This window comes from Myotis brandtii, unplaced genomic scaffold, assembly GCF_000412655.1.
Source record: "Myotis brandtii unplaced genomic scaffold, ASM41265v1 scaffold457, whole genome shotgun sequence".
Lineage (NCBI taxonomy): Eukaryota > Metazoa > Chordata > Mammalia > Chiroptera > Vespertilionidae > Myotis > Myotis brandtii.
In genome coordinates, this window is record NW_005367475.1 from 354,063 (window position 1) to 376,906 (window position 22,844).

The following is a 22,844-nucleotide window of genomic DNA, read 5'->3' on the forward strand; positions in this document are numbered from 1 at the left end:
GTGCCTTGTTTACACTGAAAATTCTAGCCAGGCCTTGAGGCTTGTTTGTCACCCCCAGGAGCCTTTTTGACCCCTTTCTGCTGTACCACCTCTACAAGTATAACTATCCTCCTTACTACCCACCACCCCTCAAAAAACAAAAAACAAAACAAAAAAACAAAAAAAACAACCACCACCAGGCCCTGGTCTAGTGGGTCACAGATACTACAGAAGGTCTTTGATTGTCCTCTCCTGGTCTCATTCAAATTGAAGGCAGGTTCAGCTTGTATTTCATTTCTGTTGCACAGTAATATCAACGACTTGAAACTAATCCAGTTTTCATCCTGTTTTAGGTTTCTTCATTAGACCGTTTTACAAAATGATGCTGGGAAAGCAGATAACTCTGAATGACATGGAATCTGTGGTGAGTGAAGGCAGATCCTCCCACTGGGTGTCGTGGGCCACCTGTGTCTTGCGGAAGGCAGCTGTGACATGTTGTCACAGCGCTTTCTATGGGTTTCTCCATTCAGTGTCAATAATAGGGACCATTTAATTGTTCAAGAGTTTAATTGATCTCCCTAATTTTTCTAATAAGCAAATCATGGTTCCCATTAACTAGAAGCATGGTTCTTGAGTTGGATAACGCAAACCTCAGTTACCTCTGCTTACCTGGGACTGGTGTGACAAGCTTAACCCTTTGAGTGCCAACCAATACCCTAGGAACTATGCTAAAATTGCCAAGGCATTTTTGCTGATTTTACAGCAGTTTAGGAAAAAAAATTATGAATCGCAAGTAAATGAAGTTACATATTCAAAAACTTAAGGAAACCTTTATGTTTGAGTCTACAGCCTAGGGCCACCTGAGCCAGTGTGAATAGGAATACGCTGCAGAGGGTTGGTGACTGATTAGATGGGGGTGGGGGCTGAGGTTCCAACACCCCAATGAGGAGGCATGTGATGCTGACCTGCCTGTGGACAGGTGGATTGGGGGGCCCTGCGGAACACCTGGGTGATGGTGTCCTCACTGCCATTGCCTCACTCAGGCCTTCATCATCCCTGCCCTAGAAGATTGCAAAGCCTCCTAAGTGGTCTCCCTCATGTCCTCTTGTCCCCTTCCTGCTTTTTACCCATGCCTGCCCCAGGAGTGGTCCTGATATGCAGATGAAATCACCTGGCCTTCCAGGGACTGCCCGGGGCCCTCATTCAGGCAGCAGCCCAAACTGCCCCGCACCCCACACAAGCTGCCCACTCCCCAGTCCCTTCTCTAGCCTGTCCTCCCCAGGACACCTTGTGCTTCCTCCCTGACAGACCACTCACAAGTCCCGATCTTGTCCCTCACTTAGAGTGCCCTCTGTCCCCTATTCATGTGCCTTGTTTACACTGAAAATTCTAGCCAGGCCTTGAGGCTTGTTTGTCACCCCCAGGAGCCTTTTTGACCCCTTTCTGCTGTACCACCTCTACAAGTATAACTATCCTCCTTACTACCCACCACCCCTCAAAAAACAAAAAACAGAACAAAACAAACAAAAAAACAACCACCACCAGGCCCTGGTCTAGTGGGTCACAGATACTACAGAAGGTCTTTGATTGTCCTCTCCTGGTCTCATTCAAATTGAAGGCAGGTTCAGCTTGTATTTCATTTCTGTTGCACAGTAATATCAACGACTTGAAACTAATCCAGTTTTCATCCTGTTTTAGGTTTCTTCATTAGACCGTTTTACAAAATGATGCTGGGAAAGCAGATAACTCTGAATGACATGGAATCTGTGGTGAGTGAAGGCAGATCCTCCCACTGGGTGTCGTGGGCCACCTGTGTCTTGCGGAAGGAAGCTGTGACATGTTGTCACAGCGCTTTCTATGGGTTTCTCCATTCAGTGTCAATAATAGGGACCATTTAATTGTTCAAGAGTTTAATTGATCTCCCTAATTTTTCTAATAAGCAAATCATGGTTCCCATTAACTAGAAGCATGGTTCTTGAGTTGGATAACGCAAACCTCAGTTACCTCTGCTTACCTGGGACTGGTGTGACAAGCTTAACCCTTTGAGTGCCAACCAATACCCTAGGAACTATGCTAAAATTGCCAAGGCATTTTTGCTGATTTTACAGCAGTTTAGGAAAAAAAATTATGAATCGCAAGTAAATGAAGTTACATACTCAAAAACTTAAGGAAACCTTTACTACATTGACATATTTAGCAATATCATCATCACTAATAAAAGCAGACTTAGAACTGGACGCCATTCCTACGCTTTAATAGCGCTTCCGGCACTTTTGGCAAAAGACAGGAGGAACTCAATCGCGCTCCCCGGCACTCAAGGGGTTAAATCCCAGGGTCACCTGGAGACCTCTTGGCAGCTCTTGTTTTCCATGGAAACTGCTAATACTGAACATTTAGAGACTTGTCTGCTATTCCTGTTTTCTGACCTCAGAAAATGGCAAGGCACAGGCCAAAGCAGTAGATAAAGGGAAGAATACATACAGTCGTTCTAAACGTGGAAGGGGTGAGTGACTAGGTGGGGAGTAATAAACAAGTTAGGAAATGAATGCTTTGAGAAGTTTTCTGAAAAGCATTTTGGGCCCTGCTCAGTGGTTAGAGCATTGGCAACCCACACCTAAGTTTCAAGGGTTGGATTTCCCATCGAGGGCACAGATCAGAGTTGCAGGTTTGAACCTGGCTCCAATCCCAGCACTGGAATCCCTGAGAGAGGGGAGGCCAGGCCCTTGCGGCTTGCGTTCTGGGTCCCACTTACACTGACTTGCAGAGAGCAGTGCAAGCACAGAAAGAGGTGGGACTTAACCCCTAGAGTGCCGGGGAGCGCAATTGCGCTCCTCTTGTCTTTCGCCAAAAGTGCCGGGAGCGCTATCAAAGCTTCGCAATGGCGTCCAGTTCTAAGTCTGCTTTTATTAGTGATGATGATATTGCTAAATATGTCAATGTAGTAAAGGTTTCCTTAAGTTTTTGAATATGTAACTTCATTTACTTGCGATTCATAATTTTTTTCCTAAACTGCTGTAAAATCAGCAAAAATGCCTTGGCAATTTTAGCATAGTTCCTAGGATATTGTGATTATTATTATAGTTCATGTTAATTATTCATTAAAGACAGTTCTCAGATCTCTTGGTTTAATACTGTAGTGTAGATTCTTCTGACTTTTGAGCTGAACAAGGTAGAGTAACACAGTAATCAGAACAGACACACAAGATGAGTAAGCTAATTATTTACTTAGTTAGAATGTTCTCATCCTTCCTGTTGTCCTTTGATATTTTCACTCTTCAGAGACAGGAAGTATATTCATCTTCCATGTTCGATTGTATAATTTGATGACCGCCATCCAGAGCAGGTTGCTTCCTCTCCACTTCACCGAGGACAGGATTCAACTACAAACCCTGCTGCTACTAAAACACATTTTTAATTTGTATTTTAAGTAGGTTTGAAGTAGAGCAGAAAACATTAGAGACTAATACAATTCTTGAGCAATGTGCGGGGAATTACATTAGAAGGACTGAATTATTTAAAGTCAAACAAGTTTGTATTTTGGAGAAAAAAAAGAAGCTTAATTTTAGTGTCTGTGTCACTTCTCTAGGATAGTGAATACTACAACTCTTTGAAATGGATCCTAGAGAATGATCCCACTGAACTGGACCTCATGTTCTGTATCGATGAAGAAAACTTTGGGCAGGTATGTCCGGGGAGCCCCAGGAGCCCCTCTCCAACTTTTAGAAAGTCTTGCTTTTGCACAGGTTGTAACACAACTTTTCTGGACAATTAAAAACTGCCACCAGGAGCATTAGCTGTTAGTCATCATCTCATTGTATCAGCATTGTATTGTTAAGCCAGAAAGCAAAGCCCCAATTCCAGCAAAGTGACAGATATTCTGAGGCCGCTGGGCCTGAACGGGTACCTACTTCTAATCTAAAGCAAAATGCAAAACGTAAACGTTTGTGCCTTGGTTTTAGAATTTAGGTACTTTGAAAAATAGTGTGTTACTCAATGATATAATTACATAATCAGGAGTAGGTGATGTTTTGGGGAACGTGGGCTTTTTTTCTCTCCTTAATGGTTCTGTTGTCATTTGTCTTCTGGGGCCCAGCAGGCTCAGGTCTCTCTCCCATCCCTTCTTGCTTTGTGCCCATACTGCCATTAAGGCTAGATTAATCAGAAAGGTTAATGTCAAAGAAAAAGTCACCTGGTAGGAATTTTCATCACCACCTGAACGTTCTGTAGGATGTGTTTGTCTTAAACCTGGGACCTCTGATTCATTTGTGATAACCTTTGATAACAGTGCATCTTGGGAGGTCTTTTCAGGGATGTCCAACCCTGGTACCCGTCCTTCCACAGAAGCACAGAGAGAAATCTCATCTCCCAGACCAGGTCTCAGGGCCTTGAAATGAATGAGATCATGGAGCCGATTTTAAAGATTGCCATATGGGAAATGAAATAGATTGATTCCTTACTGCTTCAGAGATTATTAAAAGTTTGCTCACAGTTCAGCAGACATTAGCAATGCCAAAGGCATGAGCGGGTGATCTGGAAAAACTTTAGTTACAGTGAAATGTCACTATTTCCACCTAATAAAACCAAACACAAGATATTTGGATTATTAAGTAGCTTCTAATAAAGATTTTGATTATTATTATAGTTCATGTTAATTATTCATTAAAGACAGTTCTCAAATCTCTTGGTTTAATACTGTAGTGTAGATACTTCTGACTTTTGAGCTGAACAAGGTAGAGTAACGCAGTAATCAGAACAGACACACAAGATGAGTAAGCTAATGATCAGGTGCCCTACTTGTTAAATTACTGCCTTGCTTTTTTAGAGAGCTAACCTGATTAACAGGGAACAAATGTATCCTTCATTCTGGGAAGAAATGTAGAGTGAATTAAGCACCCACATACTGATCGCATCTTCCATATCCAATCCATCACCAAGCCTGTTCATTTTTAGCTTCCATGTCTTTCTCAGATCTGTGTTTTGTCCCTGACTGTTCACCACCAACACCCAAGTCTAAGCTACCATCTTGTCTCACAGCTCCTAACTGATCTCTTTATATCCACTTTGGCCTCCCATAGTGGTCTTTTCAGAATGTCGAAGTGTCATGTCATTCCTCTGCCAGAAACAGAGACTGCCCACTGACCTTGAGATTAACTTGCCCCATGGTGTCCTGCATGGCCTGGCCCCGCCTGCCCATCTCCGGGGAAGGTACAGCTGTCCCTCATGCGTTCTGGGTCTGGTCCCAGGTTCCTTCTCAGAGCCTCGGGATCTTTGCTCATGCTGTTCCTTCTGTTGGGAACACACTGCCTCCCATCTTCAGATCAGACCCAGGCCATATGCTTCAGAGAATCTCCCATGTCCCCCTGGGGCATGTACCATGGGTGATGTGGCATTTATTTGTGTGACTATGCGTTTAGCATCTGCCTCTCCCACCAGGCTCAGTCTTGGTGATGGCAGCACGGGTTCTGCTTTTCGCTTACCTTTGTGCCCACACTACTTGGCGTACCGCCTGGTATAAGGTAGGCACTCAAAATAGAGTCATTGAACCCACACTGTGGGCATCAGAGAGACACCTGCGCAAGCCTCTCACTGCTTTCAGCCTCAGCAGAGCTGGTGACTGGACAGTGCAGTTTATTCTGACCCAAGAGGAAGCCCAAGTGTCCCTCGTGCCACAACACCAGGTCATTTCTTCAGTGGAGTGCAGCTACCACGGGTGTGAAGTGTCCGTGCCCTTGGCCCTCCTCGGTGTTTTGTTTTGTTTTTTTATTCCACAATTAGAAAAATCAGACCATGAAGTGGTGGGAGCCATTGCTTCATGTAATGAAACTGCAGCTGTTGAAATTATTTTGTGATTTGTTTTCATCCTGATTGATGAGAATCTGGAGTGCTGGTTTCTGGGACCGACTAGGAGTGTTTCAAATGAACAAATTTCAGTGTGTTTGCACAGCCATCGTATGCCAGACAGAATAAACTGTACACCCATGTGCTTCCCCAAAGTTTCTATGAGAAGACACTTATTGTTTGTAAAACAGTCGGCTTCGCCCTCCTTCCCCTCCTGCTGGCCATTGCTAAGTTCACATTGGTATTAGCTGGCCCCACGCGCAGGAAAGGGCCCTGGCTCGACCTCAGTTGCTTTGCTCTTTACAATCAGGTAGATCCCTCTCTGCAGCCTCATGTCTTAAGCTTCTTTCTTTAAGTTCCTGAGTTTTGCCTGTTTAAAAAAAAATCCCACACATCTTTTTTTATGACTATAAAATTTAATTTTCCAAAACAAATAAAATACATTAGGATTTGGGTCTCTAGTCTCAGTGGACATACCCTGTCTTTTCTGTAAACACAATTAATTCCTTCTCCATTATTGCTAATGTCTGAAGAATAATGAAAACTCACAACCATAAAATAGTTTGCCTTTAATGATAACATCTTTAACTGTGTTTTAACAACATAAAAACCTTGTTAAGCATCCTCTTTTACACAACGCCTATTTCCTGGAAAATATTTCTGAATCAGTTTTGCTTATCTTCCTCTTATAGTGAGACATTATTACCCAGTAATAATCCACAGAATAACTTCATGATGGTGACCATTGTTTTGTCTTTGTAATTACAGACATATCAAGTGGATCTGAAGCCCAATGGGTCTGAAATAATGGTTACAAATGAAAACAAAAGGGAATATATTGAGTACGTATATGTACATTTACAATTTTTTATTACATTGAACAGCATGTCAGGTGGCCTGAACTTGGACCATCTCAGCAAGCAGATAGCACCCTGGCCAGCAAGGCTGTCTTCATTCAGAAAGTTCAGGCTTTGAATAGATTTTTAGAACACTCCACCCAGGTGACTGGGGATTCAGACATTGTGACATGTGTTGTGCATCATTCCTTGCAGTAAATTCCTTGAGGTTTCAGATTTGGTGGGTGTGGGGTTGGGCAGAGTCGCAGCTATCTTAGCTGAGAAAAGGATGATAGAAATCTCCACCTGCTCCCTGACACCTGCAAGCCTCTGGTGCAGGAAGGCCTTTGGGCTGCTGGCCGCAGCTCAGCACAGAAAAGCCTGGTGGGGCTGAGCAGTGGCTGTGAGGGGGGCTGGTCCTCGAGGGCCGTTGCCATGTGCCCCCTCAAAGGTGAGAGCAGTGATGACAAGGTCCTTGTGCTGTTTCACAACAAAACACCTTAGAAGGTATCCGAAGTTGATTCGCCCGGCAATAAACTCTGCTGTCACTAGACATTGTCACGGGGGAGATGGTTTCAGTGGATTTGTTACATAAAGAGGTCTTATCGTTAATCCTCTATATTATAGTATTAAAGTATTAGTGTACATCATTTTGCTTATAAACTGTAGGTCATTGTTGAAAATTGGTACAATGTCTATTAGAGTGAAATATCATTTGATAAAATATGTTGTACTGGTACTCCCTTTAAAAATGTAAGTACATATGTATACATAGGTGGGCGTGTATATATGTGAGTTTATATGTGTATGCATGTTCTTCACATATGCATATGTATTCACATTCCATGACCTTTAGTCACATTTATAAAGCAATTTATATAAACTAAGCCTTAATCTGGAGAAAAAGAAATCAACTATTTCTTTGAACTCATGAGTGGAATTTTAGGTTTTTCACATGTGTTCTAGTTACTCTCAAAAGAATTAATGAATAAACAGTGCATGCCACAGCCCTGGAGCCCCGATTTCCTTTGCCGATGTAGGGGTTTCTCTCCTTTGTCTGATGAGCCTCGATTGAAGCTGTGAAGAAAGACGTGAGCGCTGTGATGACAAAGGTGCTTAAACACTGTTCCGTTTTCTCCCGCAGCTTAGTCATCCAGTGGAGGTTTGTGAACAGGGTCCAGAAGCAAATGAACGCCTTCTTGGAGGTAAGCTGCGCGGCCACGATTGTCCACTGTGTCTGGAGTCAGAGCTGGAGAGAGGGCACTCCTGAGGGCGGTGTGGTGGGCACGATCACCCACCACATGATGGGCACAGGCTGGGGACACACGGCCCAAAGGTCAGGGCCGCACAGCCTGCACCATGGACCAGTCCCCAGGGCAGGAGTGTCAGCCACCACGTGGCCACCCTTTCATTTTGTTAGTTTAGTGCTCTCGTCTTTGCTTCTTATGTCTTAATGTTCCTTAACATTTTTTAAAGAGAACTTTTTACAAACATGAACCAGAGGTAGGCCCCCATGGAAGCCAGACCCACTGGCCTGCATTTCTGGGTGGTGCCCAAGGGAAGGCTGGGAGATGCACCTCTGCCTTTGGCACTGCTTGATGGGTCCTCCGAAGCCTGAGGACTCGGACTGAACATATCAAACTCCTCAGTAGCAAAGCCGTTCCCTTCATGCTGTCTTCATGGCTCCTCACAGACTTCGCTCCTGTGCAGCACGTGGAAACATATTTTCTTAGGCTGAATTTTATCTTAGAGCAAAGTGCCAACCACCTTGTGCCAACTTCCACTGGATGACATGGGGCGCAGGCATCTCTCAGATCCAAGGATTTGATGTCAGTGGTGCCCCCAGACCCCTTGTGAGAGGCCTGGAGGGGATGGATTTGTCATTTTTAAAAATGCTTCGCTTTGACCCAAAGTGAAATGCTTTCTTAAATCTTGATAATGGGTATTAGTTACTCAAAGCAAACCTAGAAACAAGCCCCAACTATCTATACTAATAAAAGGGTAATATGCTAATTAGGGCAGATGTCTTCTGGACATCCATTAGCCCCGGCAGCTGTGAGGCCCAGGGCTCAGGCAGCAGCGGGGGTGATACGGGCGGCGCCTTCCCCTGATTAGCCCGGTTGCCTCCCGAAGAGGGAGGCCAGATTACAGGGAGCAGGCCTAAGCCATCAGTAGGACATCCCCTGAGGACTCCCAGACTGTGAGAGGGGGCAGCCTGGGCTGAGGGACTCCCAACTCTCCAGTGCACGAACTTTCATGCACCCGGCCTCTAGTACATTATAAATTCCCAGTGAACTGATGCGAAATTTACCCCAGCTCCTGGTGATTAAGAAGCCCCAACCCCAGACTTCAGGGACTTGGGGGCATAAGTATGAGTTAGATACACTTGAGAACAGGTTTCATACTTTATATAAGAAACCCAGAAGCACATTCCTGGGCCCCACCCCACCTGATCCCTCTATACCAGCGGTTCTCAACCTGTGGGTCGCGACTCCTTTGGCGGTTGAACGACCCTTTCACAGGGGTCGCCTAAGACCGTCCTGCATATCAGATATTTACATTATGATTCATAACAGTAGCAACATTACAGTTATGAAGTAGCAACGAAAATAATTTATGGTTGGGTCACAACATGAGGAACTGTATTTAAAGGGCCAGAAGGTTGAGAACCACTGCTCTATACTTTGAAAAATCTGGCCCTGCCCTGGCCAGGTAGCTCAGTTGGTTAGAGCATCATCCCAATATGCCAATGGGGTTAGATCTCTGGTCAGGGCATATATAAGAACAACCAATAAGTGGAACAACAAATCTCTCTCTAAAAAAAAACAAACAAACACCCCAGCCCCTACTAAGGCCCAAGGCATGGCACCTCCACTTGGCAGTGACATTATCTGTGCACTACAGCAGGCTTCGGCACCCCGGTCTCTCCTATACCGAGCCCACTGCCTCCTTGTGTGTTTCATCTAGTGCCTTCAGGACCTGATTCTTAACTGTGTCCTCTTGCGTGTCTATAGCACGTGTATTTTAGGACACACTGGCTCACAGACTGCCTCATAAGTGACTTCTGGAATCTGCCTGCCTACAGTATCCCGTATTTTCACAGGGCTTCAAAAACCACTCAAGTATCTGAACCTTCTAGATTCTATTCTTTTTCAAAATTTTTATATCATGACTAGGCTGTTTTTATTAGAATTGCAACTATGGATGCTATTGCTGATATATAAATCATTAGTAAAGAATGTGTTTTTTCCTGGCTAATCAAGAAAGTTTGTTTTTTCTGAAAAATTTGCCTCTTTTATGGAAAAAGGTGTTTAGGGTATTTTTTTTTTCTTTCAGGGATTCACAGAACTGCTTCCTATCGATTTGATTAAAATTTTTGATGAAAATGAGCTGGAGGTTTGTATTGTAAACATTTTGTGTAAATTAGATTTTTTAAGTTTCTTATTACTTCATAAATGATATCTTAACGTTCTCTGATCCATAATGTCCTGGGGCGTCAGCTCAGGTGAATCTACTACGTGTCTCGTAAGGGGCTTGTTTGCCAGTCGGGGAGTAAGGAAACAGCAGGAGTCGTCACCTGCAGATTCCTTGTCCAGGAGAGGGCAGTTCTGGGACAGGCGGGACAAGCAGAGGCCCCCTGAGCTGGTTGGGTGCATGGCCCACTGCCCCAGGTGAGGAAAACTGCTTCTAGTAGAGCCAGGGTTGCAGCACCAGTTGGGGTAGCAGCACCCTTCTCCCAAGGCCCAGCTGCACCCCCTCCACCCACCCACCCTGTCAGTGAACTTGAAGTGGTCTGTGTTAAGGGAGGAGAAACGTCAGAAGTCAACAACAGGTAGTTTGATATTCAATTGTTTCAGCTTCTTTGTGTTGAGGTAGATGAGAACTATCAATTTATAAAGCAAAGGAGCCCAGCCAGTGTGGCTCAGTGGTTGAATGTCCACCTATGAACCAGGAGGTCACGGTTCAGTACCTGGTCAGGGCACATGCCCAGGTTGCAGGCTAGATTCCCGGTGGGGGCGTACAGGAGGCAGCCAATCAATGATTCTCATCACTGATGTTTCTATCTCTCCCTCCCTCTCTCTTCCTCTCAGAAATCAATATAAATATATATATATTTTAAAAGGCAAATGACTCTCTCTTTTGATGTTGAGAGGAAGGTTGAGTCTGTTCGGAAGCTGTTGATGGGATTCAATTAGTCATTTGTCCAAACCACATCCAGAGAAGCTTGTCTTGTAGACTGGCTTTTTGTGCTTTTATCTTAAAATGGAAACTTCAAGTAGATGATGTCATAGACATCATATAGTGTAAGCCCTTCATTTGCCTGGGGAAGGGGGAGTGGGGGAAACTAAGGCAGGGAGAAGTCAGTGACCTCATAGGTTTACCCAACAAGGTTTTGGCACAGTTAGGCCTAGGCATCCCGTTGTCAGGCATCTGGCTCAGTTCTCTATCTTTTTCATTTAGTGCCTCTGCAGGAATGTCATGTTCATTTGTCCACAGGAAACCATCCCTACAGGAGGGTTAGATGATTTAAAAAGCAGACTTAAGGCTAGCTGCTAAGTCAGTGAACCGGTTACCACATTAGAATAGGTCTGCCTCCATAGAACATGCTTTGGGGTCACTGGGCAGATGGGTAATTTGCCCTTCCCCGGGATAGATTGATTGGGGCAAGATGAGGTCTTGCTGTCATAACACACAAATTCTTTTGTGGGTGGGGAGATAGTGTCAAATATTGAGACAAATAACCTCTCAGAAGGGGAAACAGCCAGGGTAATGAGGAGATATAAATGGAGCATAAGAAAATCTATGAGCACTGTGCTCAGATTAGAGAGGGAGGGAGGAAAGATGATCAATCTGGAGTTTCCATTTCCATCAGGAAGTGTGGTCTGTACAGGCATTAGACTTGGGCCCCTTGTTACCAACGCTGTCTGGTCTGCAGTGGCAGGTAAAATGTGGAACACATTCCCTGCATTTGTTTCTGTGAACTCAGGTCAGCATGCTGGCCCTGAGGAAGGCCACCTCTCCGAGTGTGATTTCTTTGGCATTCACGTTGTGCCCCGTTTACAATTCTGCTCTCTCTCTTTCCTAGTTGCTGATGTGTGGCCTCGGCGATGTGGACGTGAATGACTGGAGACAACATACTATCTACAAGAACGGCTACTGCCCAAACCACCCTGTCATTCAGTGGTTCTGGAAGGTAAGGCCAGGGCCTCCTGGGCCCACACTCAGCTCCTCCACCTGGGTCAGGCCTGAGGGCTCTGCTGCCCTCCCCACGGTCTTGCTTTAGTTTAGCTGCGCAAGTTGGGGCTCTGTCAGTACGTGGGCTCCTGGCGGAGAGAAGAGGCAAACCTGAGCTAGAAGCAGCCCTTGTGTAACTCCAGGGACAGCTATCCTTGATCCTTACCACAGCACACTGCCCTTCCTTAACCCCCAGATTCAAGTGGCTTCTGTTTGAGGAACCCATTGAGTAGATGATTCTGAAAAGGAGGTAATTGGATTCAAGAGTTGCAGGAGTCCTCCAATGTGTGAATAAGAATGGGAGGCCTCTGGGCAAAAACCTGCTTTGGATGCTGGCTTTTCCAAGATATTATTTTCAGTTAAAAAATCATTTTCCCAATTTTTTTGTTTTGTTATTTCCAACACACATTTTGATCTTTTATATTTTTCAGGCTACAAGTGAAATTTTATTTAGTATCTTAGGGCTAATGTTTGCATTCTGCTTAGCTTAGGAGAGAAGTGAAGTGGGAATGAGTGGGTCCAAGGGAGAGATGGTCAAGTGACTTTAAAAAACCAGTTACAGAAAAAAAAATGATTTTTTGCTTTACAGAGATAAGAAATCACATCACTTGTTTTAATATCTAAATGGCTAATTTTAATAATATTTCAAGTGCCAGCAGAGACAGAGATAAAAAGAAAAAAGTGGATTCTTCAAACCCTACACTAGTCCAAGTCTCATTTAATTTTGATTTTGGATTTTTTGTTTTTTTTACAGCAGTTCAAGTAACATTACCAACTCAATTCTTGTAATAACCCAATTATGTAAGATACACAGATTATTTCAGAGGCCTATCCCTTGCTCTGTTTTTCTTTTTTAAGTGTCATCTTTCAAGAATCTGTCTACAGTCTGAAATCCCACCTCATAACCTGGGTTCCCCCAGTGTTGACACGTCTCAAATTCTGTCTATTATCATTGGCTTTCAGGGAACTGGCAGGCCTCACACAACAGAAACTGAGCTCGGTGCCATCAGAGACTCTGCTTTTTATCTCTCTTATTTTGACTCATTGCAGAAGAAGAAAGAGACACTGTGATCTCTTGCTCTCTAAAGTAGAGAGGCCAGCATTGTGATGGACATTAAGAATAAAAGGACCGTTTTCAGAGTCAGCCACCTAGGTCTTACATTGCCGTAGAAGTAAGGTGTGCCAACTGTCCTGTGGGGATATAGTGACCTTCTGCCTCTGTTTCCAGGCTGTGCTGCTGATGGACGCTGAGAAGCGTATCCGGTTGCTGCAGTTTGTCACGGGGACGTCCCGAGTACCTATGAATGGATTTGCTGAACTTTATGGTGAGCAGGAGACTATTTGTCTTTTTTGTTTGTTTATTTTGTTTTTTGGTCTATCTTTAAAAACTAGTTTCTGCAGAATCATCCACATGGCTGTAAACTGAATGTTGACAGGACACCTCACCTGCAGGGAGCAGGATTCCACAGTGCTTACTATAGACGAAAAAAGTAACACTTTCTGCTCTGCGTATTAAAGGTTATGTTTCCTTTTTCCCCAAACGTAGTTTTAAATTTAAACTCCCAAGGCTCGGCTGAAAGGCAGTAGCAGCCCGCACTTCCATTGTTGTGATGTCTCTTCAGCTCAGTTCCATCTGAAGGTGACACAGAGCATGTGCTGTGAGGTTGTGCAAACCTCTTGCTTCCTGCAGCTAAATAGTAAACATTACGCTGCAGTCCTAGAGAATGTCTGGGCTCACCCTCTCTTTCTTAGTCACATACTTCCCTAGAGCACTGTTAGCATTCACTTTCCCTTTCTCTTTTTGTCTAGGTTCCAATGGTCCTCAACTGTTTACAATAGAGCAATGGGGGAGTCCTGACAAACTGCCCAGAGCTCACACATGGTGAGTGACAAAAATGTACCCGTGTCAACAAGCCGTATTTTAATCTTTTTATTCTCACCCAAGGAGTAAGGATTTTTTTTTTCATTGATATTTAGAGAGAATGAAGGGAGCGGGGGAGGCGGGAGGAGGTCAAACCTGCAACCCAGGTACATGCCTTGACTGGCTTCCTAATGATGGTCTTCTCCCCAGAACAACTGGGCCTGGCCCAGGGGAGTGCTAATTGCAGCCACACTGGCTGGCAGGGCGGGACTCTGTTCTCTGTGTGCGTGGCTGTCTCCCAACCTCGCCTGGACCTGACTGTCACGCAGGAAACCAGCTTTGCTGGCTGCCTCACAGCAAGAGTTTCTTATACAGTCCGATTTAGCCATATGTATGTTTAATGTCTTCCATGTTTCCTATAAAACACACAATTAAGCTTCAAAATGCAAACCTGATTTACCAGGAGAGCAAGGGCTGGTAGATCTGGTTCTTTCTGGCACTTTCCATCACTCTCTCAGATGTAATTATTGGGTGTCCGATATTTAAAGGGCTTCATTTTATTGCCCTGTCAAAGGTCACACATTACACTTTACTAAGAATACCTGCTCTTTGTTGTCAACTCTAAAAACAATCCCCTTCGGCCCACCATCTTACCCACGAAGACACTGCAGCCCACGGAGGATAGGGAAGTCCACGGTTAGTTAGACTGCCCCCGGCCCCCTGACCTCGGTGGTAATGGTAACTACACTCATTAAGCACTAAGTGTGTTCCTGGCATTGTCCTCAGCGCTTCGTGTGTATTCACCGATAACGTCACTGCAATTCTAAGAAGTGGGTCATATTAGAGGGGAAACAGTGGTCACAGACCTTCAAGAATGCATTTCCAGATCCCTAAGGAATGCAGGCCCCAATGGAAATACCAACTTATATTAATACTGAAGCTACCTTCTGTGATCAGCTCTTTTAAGTGGGGTCTGCAGTCATGGAGTTCTGTCTTTATAATGTAAAATAATACTCGAGGTTGTCATCAGAATGAAAACCAAGATTAAAAACTTCTTTTAGATTTACTGTTTTAGGATTCCTGGGTTTCTGAGAACTCCACTCTGAGAAGCAGTGGTATTCTCTGCTATGTCTCATAATGTTTAAGGCTGTTAAAAAATCCGAGAGCTTAGTGTGTCTTATTAAACACTTCAGGGGTTGGTAAAGGAACTACTGTGGACGCGTGTTTTTTACCGCTGCTGATAATCATTAGCTTTTCAAACTTGGAATCATATGTCATTGCCAGGAGGGAGCAGTCTTATACACTGAGACAGCACAAACAGTGGTTAGAACTGGGCTTTGGAGCCAACATAGGTATGAATCCCAGTTCTAATGCTTACTGTGTGACCTTGACTAAGTTACCTAACCTCTCTGTGCCTCAACTAGGGATGAAGCAAGACCTACCTTATAGGGTAATTACTAGGATTCACTGAAATCGTAAATGAAAAGTACTTAGCAGTGCTGACTGCACAGGGTAAACCATCATTATCTGTGGCACAGGTGGGTGGCCATTTTCATGACAGGTACACGTCAGCAGTCCACCCCCTCAAGGCATGAATCCTGTGGCTGGGGCTCTCACTCCTCATGTCCCATGTGGGCACTCAGTGAATGGTGAGCGAATGATCATTGCTCACCATCTCTGGGCACTTGCTGTGTGCCAGGACACTTACATATGCTCGGTTTTGACCCTTCCAGCACCCTGCAAGCATTTTCTCCATTTCGCCAAAGAGCAGACAGACTCAGAGAGGATGGTGGCCCGCCCAGGTCACACATCTGGCAAGTGGCTGAGCCAGACTTTGAACTTGGTCTCTTAGACAAGTGTGCCTCCTACCAGCAGGGAGATTTGTACACCCCAAACGAAACCTCAGGGTAAATCAGGGCTTTTTATAAATACAGCTTTTCACTTCACGTGTCTATTGCTTGCCTGACCTTAATTGGTGGAGGCAGCTTAGCTTTGGTTCTGGAGCCCAGGCAGCCTGGTGCTGGTCTTGAGTCTGCGCACTGCCAGGGGCGAGAGCTCGGACACAGTGATGTGACCTCTCTGTGCGTCAGGACCCTCATCTGCAGAACAGAGAGATCACTACCCTGTGATGAAAACCAAGGCCTGTGAAACCAAGCAGTTGGCTCAGGGCCTGATGTCGAAGTGAGAGCATTCGGGAATGACACGGCTCCATGAATCCAGAACTCCTAATGCATAAAACCTTCTGTGTTTATAGGGTTTTGAAATCTTAGAGTGTATGTCAGTGTCTCCTATGGAACTGGAGTAGAGAGGTTTCATGGACTATTAGAAAAGTCTTTTCTCTCCTCGGCAGGTTATATAGCCTATTGGGTGTGGACAGTCTCCTCGCTAGCATTTATATTCTGATCATCAGAATTCACTTAAGACATTTGCATACTCTTGCTCCAACACCAAATGCCCCTTAGCCAAATCTAGGAAATGCTGTTACAACTAAAGGATACTGAGGATGGCTTTTCACCTACACTTTTGTTGCTGTTGCAGCTTTAACCGCCTTGACTTACCTCCATATGAAACCTTCGAAGATTTACGAGAGAAACTTCTCATGGCTGTGGAAAACGCTCAAGGATTTGAGGGAGTGGATTAAGCGCCCCTGCCTCGGGTGGTGGTTCGTCCAGCAAGTCCTGCTTGCACTTTTGCATTTGCCTAACGGACTTTGCAGAGACGATGGCAGGGAGCATTGCACAGCATGGCTCCTGGAGCAGAGCCTTCGCCCGTGACTTGCCCAAGTCCAGACGTGGGAACCCAGTCCCAGGTCCCGTTTCTGCATTTTCCACCGTGAATTATCATCTGGTTGATGTGTACACTAATTACATTTCAGGAGGACTTAATTCTATTTATGTTGTGCCTCTATAGGCAAAGCCCTTAATAAATATTTTGCATACTTTATAATGACAATGAATGGAATTAATCACTCTACAGGTATAGTATTACAACTCATGTTTACTTTTTGAAAATGATTTAGACCGATTTTCCGATTTCATTTCATTACAATTAAAGATGTCTCATGTACTTGGAAAAGTGAGCATATATTTTTTTTGTATTTGACTTTGATGCCAGGTTTAATGTCTGTGACATTTTTGCTTTTGAAGTACTTTGACACCCCTACGCTCGACTTTATTAGAACTGGAAGACTGGTTTATGTCCAAATCGTTCTTACAGACAAGTACTTTGAGAGCATTTAAAGTATAACATTAGGCATAATGATAATTTTTTCCATACTCAAAATGAAAACAAAGTGGATATTAGATTTTTTTGTACAAATTTAGCATAATCGCTACAGGCTGGGAGAATTGTACCATAGCATGACAAATTTTGTGTTGACTGGAAGGAATCACACCATTATTCCCTAAAGTACTCACAGGTGTTCTAACACATTTGAGATGGGGTTGGGCAGTCATTTCTTATAGGAGAAATTACTTAACCCTTTCTGATGCTGTACTTTATCTTTTATTATATTTCCCTCTTTGCTGTTCTGGGCAGAGACATTTATTTGAATGAAACTCGGCACTGCCTGATCTGAAACTGGAAACCAGATCTGTCTAGTCTCCTGTTGTACGCGTTTGCTGATAATTGCTAGATCACAGTTGTTCTAACTGCACCAATTCCGAAGGCACTTTATGTACTACGTGGAGGTCATACCTGGTTTGGTTTGTGTTTTGTTTCTTGTGGACATTAAATCTGATGATTATTTCTCTCCCTGCACACATCTTTCTGGTGCCATACCTGTCAACAGTGAATCTGGCTGCTGGTGTATAGAACCTGGCTGTGAAGCTAAGCTGACAGACCTGTCCTCGCCGATCATTTTTTGATTTCTGCTCAGAGATGGGTTTAATACGCACGCGGTTGAACCAGCTTTGTTCCCTGTGGTGTGTTGCATGCTGCTTCCGTGCTGTGGGCTGCCTGTGTCTGTCATGTGCCAGATGAAACCCTCTGTGGCCAGGCTGTCGCGCTGGTTGGGGGGCAGGGTGGAGGATGTGTGCACAGTGTGATCCTTTGCTGCTGTAATTCCTGGTGCAGAATTCTGTTTTGAGAGATCACCTGAGGCAGTGTGGGAGTTCAGCCCTGCTGGCCTTCTTACTCTGTGAGGTCCTAGACCCTGCGGTGGTTACCAGGGAACACTAGAGATCTGATCTCTCGCCAGTCATAAATAAGACAAAAATGGTGGCTTTAGGGCCTCTGTTTGTTATGCAAGAAGGACCTTTTGGTGGAAGAAATTCTGTTTTGTGGCTTGTGAGAAGCTGTGTGTCTGTGGTTGTAAATGAGCTAAAGTCCACGGTGTCTAAAGAAGGTGGGTTTCTGCCAAGCTGAGGACTGGCTCCCTTTACATATTGACTTTAAAGTACCTAATAGTGATCAGAAAACGTAGATCCTGAGTAATTAGGGAGAAAAAACCACAGTGTTGCTCAGTATTTTTATTTGTTGGTGGGAATCTCCCCCCGCCCCCAACAAATGTCTCAGTGGCAAAACCCCTTCTTACAGTCCCTCCTTGTCCAGGGTCAGCTTTCTTTGTCAGACTTGTGCCAGAGCCTGGGTGAGCAGCGTGCTGGGTGGGTTCTGAGAGTGATCATGTGACTGGAGGGGAAGAAATCCAGCAATTCTGGCATAAAGACTGGGGGTCTTCTATCACTTTTAAATTATATATTCAAAATCAGAGTATTTGTTAAATGCAAGTTAGACAAAGTATTAAAAATATGAAAGAAAAAAATCACTCTAAGATAATCTGTATACCAGGAACAGATGAGAATTATCCACATATTGCCCCTATAAATATTTCAATAGCAGTGATTGTGAATGACAGTTCAGTTCATCTATTCCTTAATATCTGATTTCAATAACAGCTCAATAGTGCTGGGTTTGAGATTCATTTTTGCTTGTTTGTAATCCAAATAAGGTTCCTTAGTTCTCAACAATTCTGTGTTTCACTCCTTGTTGAAAGTAGTCATATCTCTTGTTTCCTCTAAATCTTGACCACTCTGCGTCATCTTCGGGACGTAATGACAGCAGGCAGTAAAGAAAGCATGTCAGGTGAGGAGCGGAAGGCTGGGTCATTCCATGGGCCTCCACCGCTCTGGTCAGCAGCCTGCGTCACCCTTTCTAGGTGTCCCCAGCAGTGACCCTGCTCCGGAGTCCAGGGAGCCTCTGTTTCCTTAGAAATCACTTGAATCCACATGTGTGTGTTAGTTCCTAGAAGGCATGGTTATCATGGGCCGGTTTGCCTTGAGTTTAGGAGGTAAGTTCCCCCGTTTACATACTACATGTTGAAGGTCTGTGAACATCAGTTATCACAACCGTCTGTTCTGGCTGTTTCTCTTCCTGCCTCTTGTTGACCTGGAGATCAATTAGGAAGGTCCTCCTGGTGGGATTAGCTTCAGGGGCTGTGCTGCCTGGGGAAAAGGAAACAACGAGCCTTTGTCTGTTTGGAAGTTGTGTCTGTGTTCCCCGTCAGCGCTCTTCTCTCTAGTTCCCCAAACATTTCCATTATTTACCTTCCTGTAGCCAGGCCTCTGCCAGGTCACAGTGTGAGATGCCTCTTTGTTGTTTCCAGGGCCCCCTGGTAGCTAACATCAGGTATTCCCTAAGCGTCAGGTGACCAATGCTATCAAGAGACCTGACACGGATTATTCCTCCCGCCTTCTGAAAAGTGGTTTGCAAAACATTTGAAACACTTTCTCCATCTCACATTGTTAAGATAAAAATAGACAGCATGTACTATTGCTGTTTGATCTTGCCAGGTCCAAATTGGCTCCCTTAAAAGCCAAGTTCATATGCAACAAATTACTAATTGTTCTAACAATTGCTAATTGCTAAACACTTGACTAGTATTTTCCTAAGTCTTATCTCTCAGCTCTGAAATTTTAAAACCTAGAAAATGAGCCTGGGTTAAACAATTCTCGATCTCCTGCCTACTGTGCTAGCTGTCCTTCCTTTGCCTCTTTCCTCCTCACCCAGAGTCTGCACCCCTGGACTGACAGGGAGGGGAGGGACGTGCAGTCTGGTGTCGTTTTCCGCCTTGCCAATAGGGGGTGCTACTGTGCAGGGTAACTGCCTGGTCTGCTCCCTTCCTGACCCCAGGAGATCACTACCTCTCTGGCATCCAGGCTTTGGGATACATCCTGATAAGTCAAAACTGCCAATTTCAGGTCTGAGAAGTGTTTTTAAAAATCCTTACAAACTTCACTTTGTACTTTAGATTTTAAAACTGGGAAGAAAATGTGATATACTTTGGACCACTTTTTTTTTTTAATTTATCTAAGCCTTAATGAACAGTGTATATACCCTTGCATATGTCTACACACACACACACACACACACACACACACACACACGAGAGTTTTCAGTGTGTCAGAAAATGCCGTAGCATTAGGACGTGAGCTGTATAATGTTTTATAGAAAAGGAGAGCTTTCTGTGTGAACTTTTCCAAGAAAACCTCTCATCAGACATCTCTCCATCTTTAAAGGTGTAACGCGCGGCAATGCATGTTTAAAATGCATGTCTTTCTGTTGGTTAGTCTGTTTGTAAGGAGCCACAATAGGACTCCAACGACATTGGCCACAGACCTCTGTGAATTGCGTTCTCAGCCTTGTACCTGTGCATCGCCAGCCTTTCTCGTGACCGTGACCCTGTGTCTGCAGACATCTGTGTTCCCATAGAAGCCAGTTTGCAGCTCCTACTGAGACTGATTTCACCTAGATTGTCACGGTTTCCTTCATGTAATAGTTCTGCGTAACTTTGTTCTTTCTCTACTATGTATGTAAAATATTTATATACAAATATGCATACATATGCTGTCCAAATATATATGTATATATTTGTATAGCATTTTTACGCCTTTCTTGAGCAGTCTGGTTTTGAAAGGGAGTGAGAGCTTAGTTCCTTCTGGTTTTCTCCAAGCTGTACCCTGAGAATTCTGACCCTCGGAGCCAGAGAGAACCCCCCCCCAAGATGATGTTAATATGCTGTCATTTATTCAGGATCGATTATCAAATGAAACATGAAAAAAACACAGTGACATTGAAGGTGAAAAGAGTTTCAAGCATTCCAAATGAATTCTCAGTGTTTCATAACTTTGTCTGATAAACCCACCACCTGAAAAAGCCAAGTACTATTTGATACAGTGATTAAATACCAAACTACTTTGACATTTTTTAAGACAACTTATGGACAATGCTCATTTTCACAATCAGAGTAGCTTTCAAATATGGTTGCATTTGATACACACAGGAAAACTTTTGTTTAAGAACAGAATCCTTTGGGCTTTTCATTTTACTTGAGCAATCGAATGAGAACTTGTAGATTGTTTTCCTGACAGCAAAACAGTCATGTGACAAAGTGAAGTCATTGTAAAGAAGTGATGCAACTTGTCAAATATTTAATAAAGAATTATGGAAGCTGGAACATTTCTACATCCAGTATGATGGCTTATCTGTTTAAAGCTTCTTCGTGAATGTATCGTCGGGCTGCCGCAGGTTAAATGCCTGCAGATTCAGAGCAAGTTCATTTCCTTAATCTCCCTAAGATTCCACACCTTTAGAAACAATTCTCGATCACCTACCTACTGTGCTAGCTGTCCTTTCTTTAGAAACATCACTAAAGTCTGCCCCAAACTCCTGGCTTCAGCTTAATGAGATGCACATCTGATCTTATCCATCTGTCATTTTATTAAACTTGAGAATTGATGACTATCTAACACTCCATAATCTATGCCAGTCCATCCCTGCAAAGACGTAGTTCTGGTCTTTGTCCAACCAATGCTCAATTTATGTGACTTAACGAGACTCAGTCACGAATCCAAAGTGGGTCTCGGAAGAAAGAGGTTATCAGAACCCAGATCTCTTCTCTATCCTCGGTTAAAATTCGCAGATTCCTCAAAATGTTTCCTTTTTTCTTTAGGACTAAGCATCCTCATGATGGCCCTAACCTAATCCCCGCAGAGACTGCCAGGACATAACTCCAAGCAGGACATAACTCCATCCTTGGTTTCTTGTGACGTGTTTCTCAGTTAGCGGGTTAGCGGGCCTGGTATCTCACTGGAAAGGTGTCAGATTCTGAGCCCTTGCTGCCTCATCCAGCCTCACACAAACACAAGGGACTGGCCAGTGGACAGAACTGCTCTGAACTTTTTTATGCTCCTCCTTAGAGAAAAACACAACGTGAAGTAAAAAGAGTAGAGGAATAGATTATACCTCAGAACACAGTTGCTAGGTCCACCAGCTCTTGGCCTTTTCTGGAGTCCAAGAGTGATGTAGGCACTTCGGAAATTTTAAAGCCCCTTATAAAAGTGAGTGTTGGGTCTCCAGGAATTCTAGCTCCCATGGTTGGCCCTGGGACCACATTCATAGGGATCCCGAACCTATGGGTGCAAAAGCCACTTGCAGGCCCTTTGGTGCCCTCTTGCCTGCCAGAGAACCTTCTCAAAACCATGCATTTTTAGAGAGCTCGGGCTGTGGGATCTCGAAGCAAGTGTTTGTAGGACTTGAGTTGGACAGGAAAACACATGAATCGGGAATTGACTTCAGACCCAACACAGACTCCTTCAAACATGTATTGCAGACCCTGTCACGGTCTGGGGGCTGCCCACTGGTGGGGACTCAGGAGGGTGAGACTGAAGACCCCCCCTTCCTTTGTAAGGCTGACCTCAGACTAGACTGGGGGAAAGGTAAATCAGCCCCAGTCGCTCTGTCGCTCCCAACCCAGCCCCTCTGCAGTGCCCTGTCCTCCCCCACGTTGGTCCTGGCCATGTTCCCCACTGGGCTGCAAGTCCCAGGTGACAGAGAATAAACTGCTGGCAGGATGCGTGGGGAGCCCCTCCCCTTGCCTGGAGGTGGAGTGCCACCTCACTCGGCTGGGCCTTCTCGGGACAAGGCCTCCCCAGCGCTCAGGGCGTCAGGGGGGAAGGTCAGAGACGGCCCTTGGGTCTCAGCCTTGCCCAGGCCCCTCGCCGGCAGAGCCCAGAGGGGGACACAGCTCCTCCCTGTCCACCTAAAGGACTTCGTCTTGAAGTCTGAACTGGCTGTTCTAACTTAACCCATTGTAGGCA

The 22,844-nt window shown here is 44.5% G+C and overlaps 1 protein-coding gene across 13 annotated transcripts in view; it reads left to right on the forward strand.

Moving 5' to 3' along the window:
* Positions 1–20,901, forward strand: part of NEDD4L (neural precursor cell expressed, developmentally down-regulated 4-like, E3 ubiquitin protein ligase) — a 226,330-nt gene extending 205,429 nt beyond the window's left edge. For all 13 annotated transcript variants that reach the window (XM_014546927.1, XM_005875279.2, XM_005875282.2 and 10 more), the window contains 9 exons: positions 333–403; positions 3,566–3,661; positions 6,586–6,659; positions 7,798–7,858; positions 9,990–10,049; positions 11,740–11,847; positions 13,117–13,213; positions 13,698–13,770; positions 16,288–20,901. In XM_014546927.1, coding sequence (XP_014402413.1) covers positions 333–403; positions 3,566–3,661; positions 6,586–6,659; positions 7,798–7,858; positions 9,990–10,049; positions 11,740–11,847; positions 13,117–13,213; positions 13,698–13,770; positions 16,288–16,390 — 743 coding nt within the window. In that variant the 3' untranslated portion in view covers positions 16,391–20,901. The remainder of the gene's footprint in view (positions 1–332; positions 404–3,565; positions 3,662–6,585; positions 6,660–7,797; positions 7,859–9,989; positions 10,050–11,739; positions 11,848–13,116; positions 13,214–13,697; positions 13,771–16,287) is intronic.
* Positions 20,902–22,844: the final 1,943 nt, after the last annotated feature.